This window comes from Typha latifolia, chromosome 1 (genome assembly GCF_019914945.1).
Source record: "Typha latifolia isolate L0001 chromosome 1, TyphaL0001v2, whole genome shotgun sequence".
Lineage (NCBI taxonomy): Eukaryota > Viridiplantae > Streptophyta > Magnoliopsida > Poales > Typhaceae > Typha > Typha latifolia.
The window spans coordinates 11,865,771-11,883,162 of record NC_133086.1 but is presented as its reverse complement, the minus strand read 5'-3'; the positions used below and the strand labels follow the sequence as shown (position 1 = coordinate 11,883,162).

The 17,392-nt window shown below is 35.8% G+C and overlaps 1 protein-coding gene across 1 annotated transcript; it reads left to right on the top strand.

The window, feature by feature from the left end:
• The first annotated feature begins 917 nt into the window (after nt 1-917).
• On the top strand, nt 918-10,547 carry LOC140793183 (adagio-like protein 1). The gene is made up of 2 exons (XM_073144531.1): nt 918-1,413; nt 8,565-10,547. Exons 1-2 carry the CDS (start codon nt 1,190-1,192, stop codon nt 10,165-10,167), a joined length of 1,827 nt encoding a protein of 608 aa, XP_073000632.1. The 5' UTR covers nt 918-1,189; the 3' UTR covers nt 10,168-10,547.
• Nucleotides 10,548-17,392: the final 6,845 nt, after the last annotated feature.

Below are 17,392 nucleotides of genomic sequence, written 5' to 3'. Positions count from 1 at the left end.
TTGCCCTTATCTCCCTCCTTCTTGGTCTAGCCATTGGCGCCTCTCCCACCTCCCTTTTTCTACCGCCCAAGTCCTTTGTCGGCCTCCTCTAACTCCTAATCCCCCTCTTCTGCAGTAACTTCTCCCTATTCAATCCAAAAAGTTCTCCTATCACTTATCTAGCCATTGAAGGGCTAACAAGCTAGGGTTCATCTGACCTTTGGCTATTGTTCAACCGATATCTCAAGATCTAGCCATCCAAATCCTAATATCTTGGATTCGTTGAAAAGCTCTCTTCAAGGGAATTCAGTAAGATTCAACGGCTAGATCCTTCAGAATTCCCTTCAAAAGTCACAACCTCAAACCTGTCCAGAACCGTTACGGATCGGATCAAGCCAATTCGTAACAGAGAATTACTACATGATTCCAACTAATAGAGTTTTTTCAATATCTTCACAACGAACATATTTTATGATGAAGACAGATAACCCAACGCAAAGTTACAATAATCTAAACATTTTCTTTTATATTTTAGCTTATATCTTTCTCTCCTCCACCGTCTAGTTAATCATTATGTTCATTTTCTTTCATCTTGGCGATAAAAATAATTTGATAACTAAATTATTATATTAAGTTAAAACGCATTGCTTTCCGAAAAAGTTGTTTTCGATAGAGTGATTTATAAATCGAGCAATCTACTAATCATTTTGTTTCTCAGCGTGTTAGGAAACTGATTAATTTATTAAGAAGTACTATCTCATCTCAGACAGTGATATCCTACTTTAAGAAATAATTTTTAGTGTAGCAGTAGTTTTTGGTCAAAACCTCTAACTCACCGTAATCTAGACATTTCCATGCAACTGTCATTAGATTATCACAGGAACAGGAACAGTAAAATCTAAAGGAAGATAAAACATCGGTCGGTTGATATCTCTTCCACGTCAACCCACAAAGATGGCCACTCCCTGCGCAAGTGGACTCCGATGCCTTCCCTCTTCCCATCCCCCTCTTCTTCGACTGCCTCGTTTTTTAGGTCGCTCCTGTGGCTAATTCTCTCTCTCTCTCTAACCCTACCAAAAACCAAGCTCTCGCAACACTGTCCTCACATCTCTCTCCCTCTCTATATAGTTTCGTCTCTTCTTCTAACCTTCTCCGGCTAAGGATGGGGTGAGGCGGAGGAGGGGATTGGATCTAAGTTTGGATTGCGGCGATGGAGTGGGATAGCGAGTCCGAGGGTGGGGATGGAGAAGACGAGGAGGAGGAGGAGGGAGGCGGAGTTTTCTCTTTCGCCGTGGAGGGGATGCTGAAGTCAGCGGCATCGTACGGATTGGTGGTCACGGATGCTTTCGAGCCTGACCACCCAATCATTTACGTCAATCGAGGGTTCGAGGAGGCCACCGGGTATAGAGCCGAGGAGGTCCTTGGGAGGAATTGGTGAGTTTGATTTGTTCCTTGTTGATTAATTTCGCGTTTGGGCTTCTGGTGTTTGGGCACTAGTAGTAGTTTTCTTTATCGGTTTTGGAGCTATATGATACTCTTTTGGTGTTTTGATTTTAGAAGCAGATAGATCTCTTTAGGGTATAATAATGGTATCCTTTGTTGGAAAATCCATCCGTTTAGGAAAATAGATCCTGAAAATGTTAATTGAATATGATAATAAATCCGCAATTAGCTAGGAAATGGTTGTCCAATTGATGCAAGTGGCAAGTTCGGTGTTTGGACAAGCTAATTGCTTCAGAATGGGGATAAAGTTGCTATGTTAAAGCAAATTTTAAAGATGCTCCTTTTGTATATTTGGTTTGTGGCTTGTTCGCTGATGACTTGTTTGCTCAGGTATATCCATTTGTCGAATATATGGAGTTTTAAGTTCGTTTGGAATTTGTTTACAGTGATAGTCTGAAGAGATCAGTGAGATAAGAAAAGTGGATAATTTTTGTAGAAGAAGTCTTTGTCTAAGTCATAGCAGGCCGTTAAGAAAATGGTCATTGTTAGTTTACATTGCCCAAAACTTGGCATCATGATGTTTGTCATGCTCATATAATGTTACTGCATGCCTAGTATTATACTATCCATAATCAGCTGATTTATCCTTGGGAGGCTTCCTGGTAAAATTAGTTATAATTTTATTTTATCTCAGAACTAAGTTGATCTTGTTCTGAACATGGTTTCATGTTCTCATGGAATGTTTAGGAAACAAGAATTTTTGTTTTGTTTTTGTGGAATGGATTACATAAGCATGGTTTTTTCTAAAATCATGTTTGGTTGCAGAATAAGGAAAAATTAGAATTGGAATAAAATGAGGACTTATACTGGAATGAAGGAAATTTTTATTCCAATTCCAATTTTGTATTTGGTTGTAAAGAGTGGGATAAGTGCTGGAATTAAAATATGGGATAAGATGGTGTTTGATTGTGATAGTTGAATGAGGGATAAAAATGATTAAATTGACTTAATTGCCCTTTTCCTAGTTGAATGTAAATATACCTTATTCAAATTCCAATCCCTTCTTTTGTTTTTGAAGGAAGATAGGAAATAGATTTAAAATTAAATATAATGTAAATTTTATTTTACAACTTTTATATTATCTTTTCATGGTTATAATTGCAATTATTGGCCAAAAAATATTTTAACTTAATTCATCATATATACACAATATAATGCTCTTACAAATAGTAGCACAAATGGGAATCCTGTATTAAAATATTTTTCACTACAAATATATTTTAATATATTACCATGTATACTTTAGTCACATTACATTATCAAAAGTTCAAAACCACAATATATTCTAATATTCTAATATATTTAATATTTCCAAGAGGGCAAATGAGTCACTGAGTTTTGTAATAAGTGGTTGAATTATTCCAAAAAATTTATTTCAACCTAAACATGGAACAAAGATATTCCAAAACATGGGATTTATTCCATTTTCCTATTCCAAAACGTTATTCCCTATTTGGCACACTATTCCAGAATATAAGGGGTTTTTTGTTTAAAAAAAGTAGACATTTTCCACTCAACCAAACGGGTCATAAGAGAAATTTGAAGTTTATAGAAGAGATGAGCAACAACAATGAAGGAAAGAAGTGTTGTACTTGCACTGATCAGCCATATGATTCATGGTCAGTTTGGTTTAATCACTTTAACATGGGCCAATAATTGGAATTTGTTGTTTACATGCAATAATAATATAATGAGTTGGCTCTTTTGACCTTAAAATCTTTTAGTGTCTAGCAATTACTTTTTATTGGTTTCTTCCTCTTTCATGAAGTATTTGACCATATTTTACTGCTTCACTGAATGAAGAAAATATACTTGAAATCACTTTTGACCACTAAAATTGGTTCTTTAGTCAATAATTGCTAACATATTGCATTACGAATGGTAGCTGAAGCTTCAGTTTTTTTACCTGGTTATCAAGCTCATAAAAAGTGTCTAGTAAATGTTAACCATAGTGGAAATCATTAACTAGTTATATGTAAATCCCTATTTTTTATCCATGTTATTTAACTGGGTTTGCATTGGTTTAGGGCTTTAAGCACGACTTTGGTTGTCTTTTGTTATTAAAAGGTTCCTCTTTCATTATCATGCATGTATGTGTCTCATACACATCAAATTAGTGAGGTTTAGATTCTAATATAACATTTCTAAATTAATTTCTGTATAGAAGATCAACTTCCTTGCTTTACCATTATTCAAGAGGACAAAATCCATCTCTGTAGAGCTTGAGTTCTTAACTTCTTGGTGCTTCATGCCAAGAAATGTATGAAATTTTGGATGAATGATCTAAGTTGCTATTGGTTATTTTTAACAATTAGATATTTTCTTGAGATAGAGTAATTTAGATATACTACAAAACTCAACCGTTCCACTAAATCCTACCAGTGTAGTGGCCAGAGCACATGGGAAGCATATAGATACCCATAATTGCCCTAAAGCAGCGACAAATAGAATTGCTCCAAATGGATGCCTTTAATGCTCAGTTTGTTGATGAAGAAAAAGAGAGGTGTTGGTCCGTAGGAACGTAAACAAATTCGCCTCTGGCCACTGGGTGGCTCAGCTTGGACAGGTTTGAAAGGGGAGAAGTCAAGTTAGTGCTATAAAAAGAGTTGCTTTCTCAAATTGCATTTGTCATCTTTCTACAGTATGAACAACCGATTGGATTCGCCACGAACAAGCTAACAACTATCGGGGAAGCGGCGGACTATTGGCTTTCATAGCAATGATCATTTAGATTGGGGGTTCACAATGATGATAGATTGCATTATGGACCGTTTATCATTCCTCATGGAGGTGGACCATAGAAAAATACTCGGGGTTTGATGATGATTTGCATAATGGACGGCAGAGTGAAAAAAGACGAAACTGGGTTAGTTGGAGTTGGCATAGAAAGGGGAGTAAAAAATGTGGGTAGACATGAAAGATAAAATGAAACACAAGTATACCCAACAGACTACAATATCAACCTCCTTTTGGAGACCTTTATCTCTTGGGTTAGAAAGTAGGGTGATTAAAGAATTATTTGAGGAACTTGATTTGCTATCCCTTACTGGGTATAGGGCTGCTCAAAAGGCCTACAAGCTCAAAGCCCATTCATGTCCAACTTGACAAAATTGGGTCAAAACCTAGCATTAGCCTGTTTTGGGCTCGGCCTGACTTGACCCAAAAATCTATTAGACTGGCTCGAATTAGGGGATTCTAAAGCCTAGATCAGCTAGGCCCGGGCCTGTAGCTATTAGTCCATCTATTGGAGCCTAACTCGAGCCCATATGTGTTGACTCGTATGCCTAGGAGTTTAAAATTTTGAAATTTCTAAACATTTATATTGATAGAAGATGTCAACATATGGAAAGGAGAAATACTAGGAAATCCTATGATAGGAACTCTAATTTTTAATAGGTAATTTGTCCTCTTGATTTATATACTTTTTAGGTAAAAGCCATTTGTTAACTAAGATGGCAACACACATAACCATTACATCATCAATAAATTACATGCAGATTTAGATCATAAATTGACTTAGGGTGTTATTCGCAAATGTTTTTGTTGGATCCTTAGTTCATATTTTGTTTGGCATGAGAATCTAATGGCTTATTCATGGCCGGCCCGACTTGCCTGCCCTCCCAAAACATGGACATGGGTTGGATCAGGTCAAGTTTTTTGAACCCAGTCAAAGTTTGGAGCTGGTCCGAAACTAGTCCAGGACTAGACTAGGCTAGGCCTTGTCTAGGCTTGAAGCCTATTTTTTTCTATTGGGCCAAGGTCTTCTCAGTCCATGAGCACCCTTAACTACGTAGCATATCTCTTTTTGTTGATAATATATCTATTCAAACTATCTTGATTCATTGATTGTGGCTGGAGCTTATGGAGATCGTAAATCCGAAACCTTAACAAAAATAGACCCTAGTATGTAAATATCATTCCATTTTAAGACATAGACACCCTAGTATAAGTTGCTTGCATTTTTTTGTTGTGAGAACTTGGGCCATAATCTAGCTAGTGCCCTCAAAAGTAGTCTCCGACAAACACCACTACTAGTTGAACAAAAGTAAATGATGACTAAGACAATGGCATATCCATTGATTAGTTTGGTAAAGAGAAATTAGATGACCTTAATCAAGACTAAGTAGACGATCTTACTAAAGCATATGTGGCTTGTGGACGAAATTGAAATAAGATGGATGACTCGTAGTAATGATCATTTCTCATTTCCCTGATCCTGACCATTGATTGAGATAGATTCTATGTCATACGACTTGTAGTTTTGCAAGAAATAGTGCCCTATATTTATTTATAGTTGTAACTTTGAAAAGTCAACTTTGGCAAACTTGGATCATGAAAGTGAATGTGAAAATAGTAAAGTCAAATGGACCATACACTCAAGGATTATTGTACCAAGGCATGTGCCTTGCTAATACCCTATCGGCATTGGGCGTGTCGGCTTGACACCCTCCTGCTTGCTAGTGGCACGCACTGGCATACTAGTGGCACACATTAGCATGTTCTTGATATCCCTCTGGTACATTTTTCAGGATCTTTTTTAAAAAAATTATTTTATTAGTTTGAATATATGTATTAAAGCCTATATTAGTCTTTTATCCTTAAATAATATTGTAAATAACCTATTTTATTAAAGATATAACAATAGTCAAGTAGAAATATGATTCAACACATAATATGATTGAATATATTCATCAATTAAAAATTATAAAATTTGGGTTCTAATCAACTCATATAGAGTTAATCTAACATATTTCTATACCAATTTTGACCCAATTTGAATGAATTTGACATATTGATTTTGGATTCTTTGAAATGTAAGAAAACATTTGGGGGAAATCAAATTATCTCCTTATTTCTACAACATAAAGAGTACTTTTCATAGATCTATTACCAAAATGCTGGATCTATATAAAAAGATTCTTACAGATGATAGATCTAGCAAAATTGTATACCCCAAGATTAGTTATTAAAGTGTAAAACAAAGAAAATACTTAAGATAATAAAAGACAAATTTAACTTTTGATGAGATTTGATGAAAAAAATCTTTTAGTCCTTCTTAATCTCCTCTCTTTTTTCTTCTCTCGTATCAACCTTTATTTTTTTAGTAAATTGGTTGCCATTGACTAACTCTTCATTGGTTAGTGGGTTTGCAACATTCGACCAATGCCGGTTTGGCATGCACCTGTGCCATGTGGCGCAGCCTGACATGGGGCTGTGCTAGTGGCACAGGAAATGCTGGGTGCCAATTCTTCACTGGCAACTGGCCATCCTTGCATACACTTAGCTTGGTCTGAAGACGGTAGGAGTTTTGATACAAAAGTCATTGCCTTTTTAAATTCTCCATAAATATGTGAGGAAGATTTAGTTTAGGCTGAGGTAGTTCTCTTAAGTGTCTCAGATTGCTTGGTTGCTCCTGGCAATTAAATAGCTAGACTGCACATTATAGGATGGAGAAAATACATTTTTCTCAAGAATGGTCTTTAGATTATGTGAATACCTTCTAAGGACTTGTGGGACGTCCTAAGAGGATCTAAAAGACATAATCTTGGGAAGATCCATTTTATTTAGAGATTTAGTCAGCTCTAACTTGAACTTGGCATGTGTAAGCTAGAAAGACAATGGAATTTGAAGATAATTTTCTTGAAAAAGATCTTTTTGTTTTCCATGATATGATTATATACAGTGAAAATTGACAATATCCTATAGATAATAACATAGACTTTTGTGGGTGCAAGAGCTGAAGCTGAGAATATTGGCTTGTTCTTGTTAGATCTCAGTTGTGTGCCTTCATTTGTACGAAGAAGATCTGTTAGAGATCAATGGTCTGAACTTTCAATTGAAATCTGGTAAAGAGTTAATCATATCATTCTTGTAGCAGTTCATTATATTCTGGCTAATGTTCGAGTACTAGCAGTGGTCTTGATGAGTGCGATGCCTTGATGGCGTCCTGCTCCTCGTGCACAATTGCAGACAGAGAAACACATATGCATGAATCAGGAATCTTTTCACAGATTTCATTAATTGTTCACCAGTTCCTTGCTTTCAAAGAAAAGCCTCAAACTTTTCTTTGAATTTTCATTTTCCCGAATTTGGAGATTGAAATATGTTGGTCTACTAAAGTTAGTTTCCTTTTGATGGAACAATGTTGTGAAAAGCATGTGACTGCATAGCGCCTCAGGTGCATATGCAGTTTAGCAATAAGAACATTAGAAATAATTTACATACAATTTAAATATATTTGATGGAAAACTCAAATTGCGTGCTAACAGGTAGACAATCTTTATTTATTAAATACCAGTGATGAAACATGCAACTCTGCATGTCTGAAATTACTGGTTGCTATCAGCCTTCACCCTCTGTTCGATCCAAACTTCAGCTTCATTAATTAGTAATTCACTCTAGTTCTTCCATATTATAGGACATCTTTTGGTTCTCTAGGATGCAAGGAGGGATGGATGATCCTTTTTTGTATCTCTGTTACTTTTCTTTCAGTGTTCATCCCTATTTGTTGTTTCATCATGGTTGACTTAACTCTTCAGTACTTAAGGAGGCTGTTTATACTTTGGCAGCTAATAGTTAAGCTAAATGCAGCTTCTATCAAACAAAAAGTGAAAGTGCAGCTTGAATGGTTCGAAATTGAATAAAATAGAAACTTAGTTTTTTTTTTTTAGTTGCATATTATTTTTAGTTGATTTTTTACCTCAGAATACTGTTGGTTGTGGACTCTGATATTCCCGTCTGTCTTTAATTTAATGCGCTTTTCTTTATCTCTGTTAGGTGTATTTAGTTATGCTCTTAATCTCAAATATTGGTAAAGGATGATAAATCTCAATCTATAGTTGACTTGGCTACTTTTTATGAAAATCAGTTCCCTTTTATTTCTCTATTATGGACCCATTTATCTGTATTCAATCATGATCTACAAGTTATGTCCTGATTTTGGTTAGATTTTCTAGTTTCAATGGAAGTATTGTTTCTTCCAAATCAAATTTCTCTGGTTAGGCAGGTCCCTTTACTATCAGTTTTTACTACTGTGCTATATCCATTTAGACTCAGAGGTTGTTGCACTGTCTTGTTTTCAGTCGGTTCTTGCAATGCAGAGGACCATTTGCTCATAGAAGACATCCTCTAGTGGATGCCGCTGTAGTTGCTGAAATAAGAAGATGCTTGGATGAAGGGATTGAGTTCAAAGGTGATCTGTTAAATTTTAAGAAAGATGGCTCTCCATTGATGAACAGACTTCAGCTAAACCCAATATATGGGGATGATGGGGCAACAACTCATGTTATGGGTATCCAGTTCTTCAGTGATGCAAAAGTTGAATTGGGGCCATTGCCTGGCTCCGCGATGAAGGAATCTCTGAGATCTACTCATTTCACTGCTGACAACACTTATCGACCTATTTCAGCAGGCCATGGCCTTATTTGTCGTGAATTTTCTAGCATTTTGCAACTGAGTGATGAGGTGCTGTCACAAAAGATCTTGTCAAGGTTGTCGCCTAGAGATATTGCATCTGTTGGTTCTGTGAGCAAGAGATTGTATGTGCTAACAAAGAATGAGGATCTCTGGAGAATGGTATGTCAGAACGCATGGGGCAGTGAAACTACTCGAGCTTTAGAAACCGTTCCTGGAGCAAAAAGGTTAGGATGGGGAAGGCTAGCGAGAGAGCTAACTACCCTTGAAGCTGCTGCATGGAGGAAATTAACTGTTGGAGGATCGGTTGAGCCATCCCGTTGTAATTTTAGTGCTTGTGCTGTCGGTAATCGGGTTGTTCTTTTTGGTGGGGAAGGCGTTAACATGCAGCCGATGAATGATACCTTTGTATTGGATCTGAATGCAAGCAAACCAGAGTGGAGGTATGTCAATGTAAGTTCTGCACCTCCTGGTCGATGGGGCCACACACTTTCCTGCTTAAACGGATCCTGGCTGGTTGTCTTTGGTGGCTGCGGGAGGCAGGGGTTGCTCAATGATGTCTTTATATTGGATCTGGATGCACAACACCCAACATGGCGTGAGATATCTGGACTTGCACCTCCACTTCCCAGGTCATGGCACAGCTCTTGCACTCTTGATGGCACCAAGTTGGTGGTTTCTGGTGGCTGTGCTGACTCAGGTGTACTTCTCAGTGATACTTATCTGTTGGATGTCACCATGGATAAACCAGTGTGGAGGGAGATACCCGCATCTTGGTCCCCGCCTTCTAGATTGGGTCACTCGCTATCAGTCTATGATGGCAGGAAAATACTAATGTTTGGTGGTCTGGCCAAAAGTGGGCCTCTAAGGCTACGGTCAAGTGATGTCTTCACAATGGATCTAAGTGAAGAAGAACCTTGTTGGAGGTGTATTACTGGGAGTGGAATGCCAGGTGCTGGAAATCCTGCAGGGATTGGACCACCACCTCGACTTGATCATGTGGCTGTGAGCCTTCCTGGTGGTAGAATTTTGATATTTGGTGGGTCAGTGGCTGGTCTTCACTCAGCGTCCCAGCTTTATCTCTTGGATCCAACTGAAGAGAAACCAACCTGGAGGGTACTGAATGTACCCGGTCGTCCCCCACGATTTGCTTGGGGACACAGCACTTGTGTTGTCGGAGGATCAAGAGCTATAGTTCTTGGAGGCCAAACTGGAGAAGAGTGGATGTTAAGTGAACTACATGAGCTGTCTCTGGCAAGTTCTTTCATTTGAATTGCTGACCCCATATTCTTTGTCAAAGGTTTATGGATCTTAAAAAAGGCCTCTTGTCTGATTACTACGAAGTAGAAAATTTTGACATCAACAGCTTTGGAGCTAATAATGATCTTAACACAATGTTGGAATGGCTTATGGAGGTCTGTCATATATTATGTTGCAACTGATGGTTGTCCTCAGTAGGTTTATAGCTAATTCAAAGTCCCGATATTTCTTCAAATCACCTTTCCCCGTCTTGGTAGGAACAGTTTCCATTTATATATCTTTGGATTTGATATCAGATAAGAAAAAAAACAAATATTAATGTAATGCAGATCATATGGTATGTAATTTCTTCTGCTTCTGGTATGTAGTATTATAGCAAAGAATGTTTCAAATGTTTTTTAGTACTTTTCTCCATCTCATTGATGTTCATTATGATGTTCTGATTGGCTATTCCATCTTTCTTCTTGTCATTTGTTTTTTTTTTTCCAATTTCTTTTTGCATAAGTACATATCTGAAAACTTGCAAGCATTAGCTACTTTGTACAAATAAACTGTACTGATTTGCTTTGGTTTCATTTTCTTTTTGTCTTGATTTTTTCTTTTTTCTTTTTTCTTTTTTGTTTTTTGTTTTTTGTTTTTTTAATCTGGTGCTATTTTTGGAACACAGATGTTAATGATGAAGGAGAGGCGTTAGGTATTTTGAATATGGTTAATTTTGCTTACTCTAGCTAGCAAGGATAGGTTTTATCAAGGTCTTTTTCCAATTTTAACAACGTTAACAGGCCAAAGGATTAGCTTGATCAGAAGTAAGCAAAGTTCTTTTAATGTAAGTAATCAGGGTCCTGACGAGTACTTATGTACAGCTACAGAAGCTCCAGATAGTGGAAGGTTAATAGTGAATTATGTAAAGAATATCACGATGCAATAGGTATATGTATTATTTTTATGATATTTCCTTCCTTTTTTCTTTCTTTTATCTTTTCCACTCTTGTTCTTGTGGCCTTTGGACTTGTACAAATAATTTTATTTCCTATGGTTCTTTAAGGCCAGTGCGATTAAAATATTACAATCTAAAGGTGTATAAATTGAAAATTCAGGGGAGATAAAGATTCCTAATTTGAATCAAATCCAAATTGATTTAGGAAAAATTGAATTCTACAAGCTTTAGAAATTTGATTAAGAATTAAACTTGAAAGGTTAAAATTGAGTAGGAGGTAGAAATCAGAATACTATTCTAATAATGAAAATTGAACTCTAAGTCGATTATTGAAAATCAGAATAAGAGTACAAAATAAAAAAACTAAGTAAAAATAATAATAGGAAATAAACACAACAAACACGTGACTACAATAAAGTAGACATGGCAAACACATGACCACGATTCTTTTCACGTGGAAAAACTCTTATTTTGTTAAAAAAAATATCACAAATTTACCAAAATCGGATCAATTTATATCATATTATTTATAGATATAAATACTTGCAACCCTTAGACAGTCCATCATCAAAATGTTGAAGTTTGCATCTCTTGCCCAAAGCCCGTGTCGATTAACTATTCTATAATTAGCTTGTCTCCGTGTCTTGTTTGCAATATATCGCTATGAATCATACTTCAAACTCTTCGTATTAGTGGTGGTAGTCGATGTAGACTAGGTTTAGCTCCTTCAATATGTTAAGATCATCCTTTGTTGAAGCTATATCACTTGGACATATATAGAAGCTCTCATTATTATAGGTAGGAATTTAACTTTACCTGGGAACTAAGAAAATTTTAAATTGAGACTAAAAATTTCTAGAGTTAGCATTAGATGGATATCTCAACCTCTAAATCTTAGCCCCTTAAGAGAGGTGAGGAACATTTTTAATTCGTGCTAGGACAAGTCACCAAAGAAATCTCTAAAGCTGTTTTTACATCTAAACTTTTCTTTGTTTTCTTGTGCACTTTGTCTAAATGCCACTTACCTCATATGGACATTATTTAAGTTTCCTTAATTTATGCATTTTGACTATCGCAACGCTCTTAGTCTCGTTTAGACAAGTGCTGAAAGTTTACTTTTTGAATTTAATTCTACATTGATTGATTTAAGTTTTTTGCACATTCCGACATTACATAAGCTATATATAAACTTGGTCATACACTTAAATCTAATTTGTACAATTTAGTTAAATATTATTTTGTCTACGAATTTGCCATCACAAAAATATTGCCCTTATAATCTCCCACTTGGTGAATTCATAACAAAACCCAATTCTTAAACAATTCTCTAAGGCACATGAGCTTACTTCATATATTTGTAATTAATCACTATAAAGATCACAAACACTAAAACAAATTATGACAAGTCAATTTTAAACAAATTAATATTCTTCACATCATATATGTGACTAAGTCAAAAGATGTAGCAAAAAGATCCTAACAAATATACATATAAAGTTGTTAAAAAAAAATAAAAAGTAAGAAAGTAAATTTCAAACTTGATGAATTATATCGAGGACCAATGACTTATGGAATAAGGTTAATTCTAGAAAAAATATTCTAATTTTTAAAACCAGAAGAAGAGACCTAACATAAGTATAAACTATTCTAATGTTTAATTAAATCCTAATATAATGAGTATAATTATATCTGATCTGATATAAAATTAATATTAAATTACCAAAGAATAGTAAATTTGTATTAGGAATCATTGATAGTTTATACAAGATGACGAAAATATCCTTAATTGGAAGTAAAGTAACAGTGTTAATATATTTTTGTCTAAAATTATAATATTATTTATTACAACTACAAACTTAAAATACTCTATATATCAGCACTACATCGTATTTAATCACTTCCACACATTGTAAGCGGAAATATATAAATGTTCAAATTTTCTCGCACTAGTATAGTAAATTGGCACTTACCCTTATAAACATCCATGCACTAGCTTTACTTTCTGGCATTTCTAAGTATCTATAATAAAAGTATTTTTTACACTTTCCCCATTCGTGAAAAATAAAAATTTATAAGTACACATCAACAACCATAGTTCTCCGCATCAGTCATTTTCCTCCATCACCCCCAACCTGCACGACAACTTTGCTTGATGATATTTTATCTGAATAATAAAAATAGCCTTGATTGGATTTAAAGTAATACTAATATTTAAAATTATTTGTAATTATCATATTTATTATTATTAAAATAAAGAGAAATAATTATGCAGTGCATATTAATCCCTACACTATAGATATATAACCATAACTGCTGATATATAACTCTTCATTGCGAATATATAATCTAGCACATTACACTGTGGGAAAATAATCTCACAATGCAAGGTTATCTATCAATAGTATAAGGTTATATATCTGCAGTGCAGAGTGTAATATATCTGTGAGGTTACCTATCAGTGATGCAAGGTTATATATCTGTAGAGCAAGTTTATAAACTTACAGTGACGGTTATAATATGCACTATATGGTTATTTTTTTGCATTGTGATAAAAAGTTTGCATAGCCTTATTTTGCAAATTTACATAAAATATCTTGTACTACTGGGAGGTTGTGACAGTAGATCTATTTCTAGAACAAAAAAAATTTAGTGGAGAAAGCAAAAGGTGGGAGGGTCAAGCTCTTGTAAAAAGATGCTTTCATTACTCCTTACTTGCTCGGAGAGGTTGGAGAGCTATCTTATTAAAATGAATGTCATCCAGTGAGTAAAGAGATTGAAGTAGTAAAGGTCATGTACACTCATACTTATGGCTATCGAGAGAGAGAGAGAGAGAGAGAGAGAGAGAGAGAGAGAGAGAGAGAGAGAGAGAGAGAGAGAGAGAGAGAGAGAGAGAATTTAAATATTAGATAAAGTGATCGATTATTAAGTGTTGCCTTCTTAAGAGACAAAGTAGTAATTTCATGTTATTATTAAATTATTTTTTAAAAGTTGTATAGAATAAAATGAGAGAAAATAATAAATTAGTCTATTAGAAAAAGGTAAGTTGTTATTTAATTTCTACACTAAAATAAGGAGGCTTATTCTAAAAGAAGACCAAATAATCATATAACGGCAAAGCAGAGTAACTAAAGCAAATAAGTTAGTATGTCTAATACATGCCAAAGTAAATGTAATCCAAATTCACGCCCACAATAAAAATCATTTCTCCCTTCCAAATAAATTCTATTTTTTATCGCAAATTAATAACAGTAATAAATTAACAATGAAGCACTGAGAAGGAAGGAGAAAATATACTCAAAAACATGGAAAAAGAAATCCAAACTACTATTTGAATGATATTCAAAATTCTGCAAGCCAATCTAAAAAAAATCCGTAAGTCAAATTGGAAATCCATACCAATAAAACCTAGTTTTTCTAGTGGTTTTCAATCAAATCTAAACATAATATATCTAAACGAAACCATGGCCATCTCTATTTGGCAATGCCAGCCAGGCCTCATTCGAACTAATTTTTCCATGATTTTTTAATTTTAATCTAAATCTTGAAAACCAAAATTTTCAAAAGCCTTTAGAACAATTTTTTAGACTAATTCGAGGCTAGAAATATACATTAAATATAAAAATCACGAATCTAAATATGTTAAGTGATAGCAGATACATGATTTGAAACTTTCAAATTTTTGTCTTTCATTCATCCAAATTCAATAACTTATTTGATTTTATGAACTTACCATAATCTTCAAATTGCCCATAATGGTTTTTGCATAGTCATCCCCATATAAAGCAAACTTTCATTTAGACATTCTAGACCATAAAAAGTAAAATTTACCAGTTTTTCCACTAAAAATATAAATGATTTTATACATAATATAAGAAACTTTAAAATAGAATACTCATCATAGTAGATCACAAAAATAATATAATGTCCCTAGCCAAGTAGTATTAAGAAATTATTAGTTATTAACTTGGAGAATGTAAGATTTATATACAAACAAAGTTAAAAAGCATAATAACTTATCTAATTTTATGAACTTAACATAATCTTCAAATTTCCCACAGTGACTTCAAATTTTATGAACTTAACATAATAATTTATCAATTTTCCAACAGAATGTTAAACACAATTCTTAACATAATTCTAGTGATGCGATCTTCCCTTTAGGCCAAGGCTCGATCTATCCCAATTTTCAGATCTGGACAGGATCTGATACGGAACTTTGAAAATAGATCCCAAAATATTAAGCCGTCGGATCAACGTAAACTTTTTATATGTTGTAGACTCGGACTTTCCAACAAATCTAGTTTTAGATGAATTACACAATGGGATCTTGAGATATCGTCCGATTAGTAGACAAACATTAGGGAGTCCGTCTTAGGATCCGTGGATGGAGGCACGAGATCCTTGATGATGGTGAAGGGTGGTGGACCGGCGATAATGGGGTGCCACCGGTGAGAGGTGGATAGGTTAGGGATGATGGAAGGGGTTAGGGCAAGGTGATAGATAGATTGGAAGAAGGGGGGAGGAGTGGCCCATTCCTAAGAGACTAGGGTGATTGGTCGGTCGAGAGAGGCTAGAAGTGACGACGCCAGAGAACGAGAGAACGGGAGCGAAGAAGACGAAAGAGACAAGGCAAAACTCAATTCATTCAATAATGATTGCATGGTTGTCATCCACACATTTAGAGGCTAACCAAACAATTCAAAATTGGCAATTATTAACCCTAAAATAGTAAATTTTTATCGATCGCGTTTGAACGAACGCACATTTTGCATTCTCTATATATGCGAACGCGATGCAGGCGTTCACAGGCACGTTCGAACGTGGCTTTCGAACACATATTTTGCACTCTCTATATGTGCGAACCTAATGCAGGCATATCCATGCTCGAGACGACATCGGTGAAGCCCGAATCGTATCATCTAGACTAGGGCTATCAAAATAATCAAGCTGGCTCGAGCTCATCTTGAGTTTGGCTCAATAAGGCTCGATAAGCCGAGCTTGCTTGATCTTGAAACTAAGCTCGAAATTAAGTTTGAGCTGTGCTTGATCTCGAGCCAGCTCGATAAGGCTCAAAATAAAAAAAAAAAAGAAGAAGAAGAAGAAGAAGAAGAAGAACAACAACAACAACAACAAGAAAAAGAAGAAGAACAATAGAAAAGAAGAAGAAGAAGAAGAAGAAGAAGAAGAAGAAAAAGAAGAAGAACAAAAGAAAAGAAGAAGAAGAAGAAGAAGAAGAAGAAGAAGAAGAAGAAGAAGAAGAAGAAGAAGAAGAAGAAGAAGAAGAAGAAGAAGAAGAAAGAAGAAAAAGAAGAAAGAAGAAGAAGAAGAAGAAGAAGAAGAAGAAGAAGAAGAAGAAGAAGAAAACATATTAACAACTTTTACAAATATTATTACAACTTTCATTGTCTGTTAACAACTTTCGTTGTTTTTCATACACCGCAAAATTTACATACATTACCATTATAATTTACATAGAAACCAATAATAATCATACATAATCATGCTTTTGGTTATTTAAATAATCCTAATTACCTCAGCACTATCTCCGATAAATTTCTTATTTTATTAATTAAAAAGTAATTAAAGAGACTTGCGAAATGACCTCGTGGTCGAGGCTGGTTACGTGGGTCATGGGCTTATGGGTCCAGTTCATGTCGCGCCCAAGTTGCATGTAGGTTCGTCTCAATCCAATGGCGTGGGCCTACCGGGTCATTCAACCAGTCACCCTTAGGCTCATACTCAGGCTCGTACTCGAGCTCAGGGTCATGCATATAGGTCCCAAATTGGTTCACACGAGGTGGTCGAACTGATTCAAAAAAATTTAGCCTGCCTCGGAAATCATGGACTTCATCATCTCCATGCAAGTGCCCTAGCCCTAACCTTACTGTTGGAATTTGATTTTGACCTACGGGGGCTATCATAGGCCGTGGTAGCCTCGGTGGTGGCTAGGTAGGGTGGCTGGCTGCCGGTAGTCACCATCCGACGAGTCCTCGTGGAGGTGTAGTAGCGGCAAACTGTGGTGGATCGTCAAATTCATGCTCGGGCTCGAGTTGTTTGCACCGGTGACCATGGTGTGTCGTTAGTGGGTCTATCGGCCCTAAGCGGCTGCGAAAGGGACCCATGGCCCCTCTACAAGGGAGCGGTGGTGACAAGAAACTCTCTGACGGAGCCACCTCGACGTATGGGTAGCTTCCCTGGTGATGGATGTCAGGTTTGGCCACCCGACAGTCGCTAGTTGCTATGACGGCCACCACTGGCTGGCATCAGTTGTAGGAAGAGCTAGCCGTGGCCGTCGGTGGT

Bases quoted from the DNA above. Each gene is read 5' to 3' on its own strand.
- LOC140793183 (XM_073144531.1), top strand. From the start codon at position 1,190: ATGGAGTGGGATAGCGAGTCCGAGGGTGGGGATGGAGAAGACGAGGAG. The intron at 1,414-8,564 runs GTGAGTTTGATT...TCTTGTTTTCAG, and splicing joins GAGGTCCTTGGGAGGAATTG to TCGGTTCTTGCAATGCAGAG.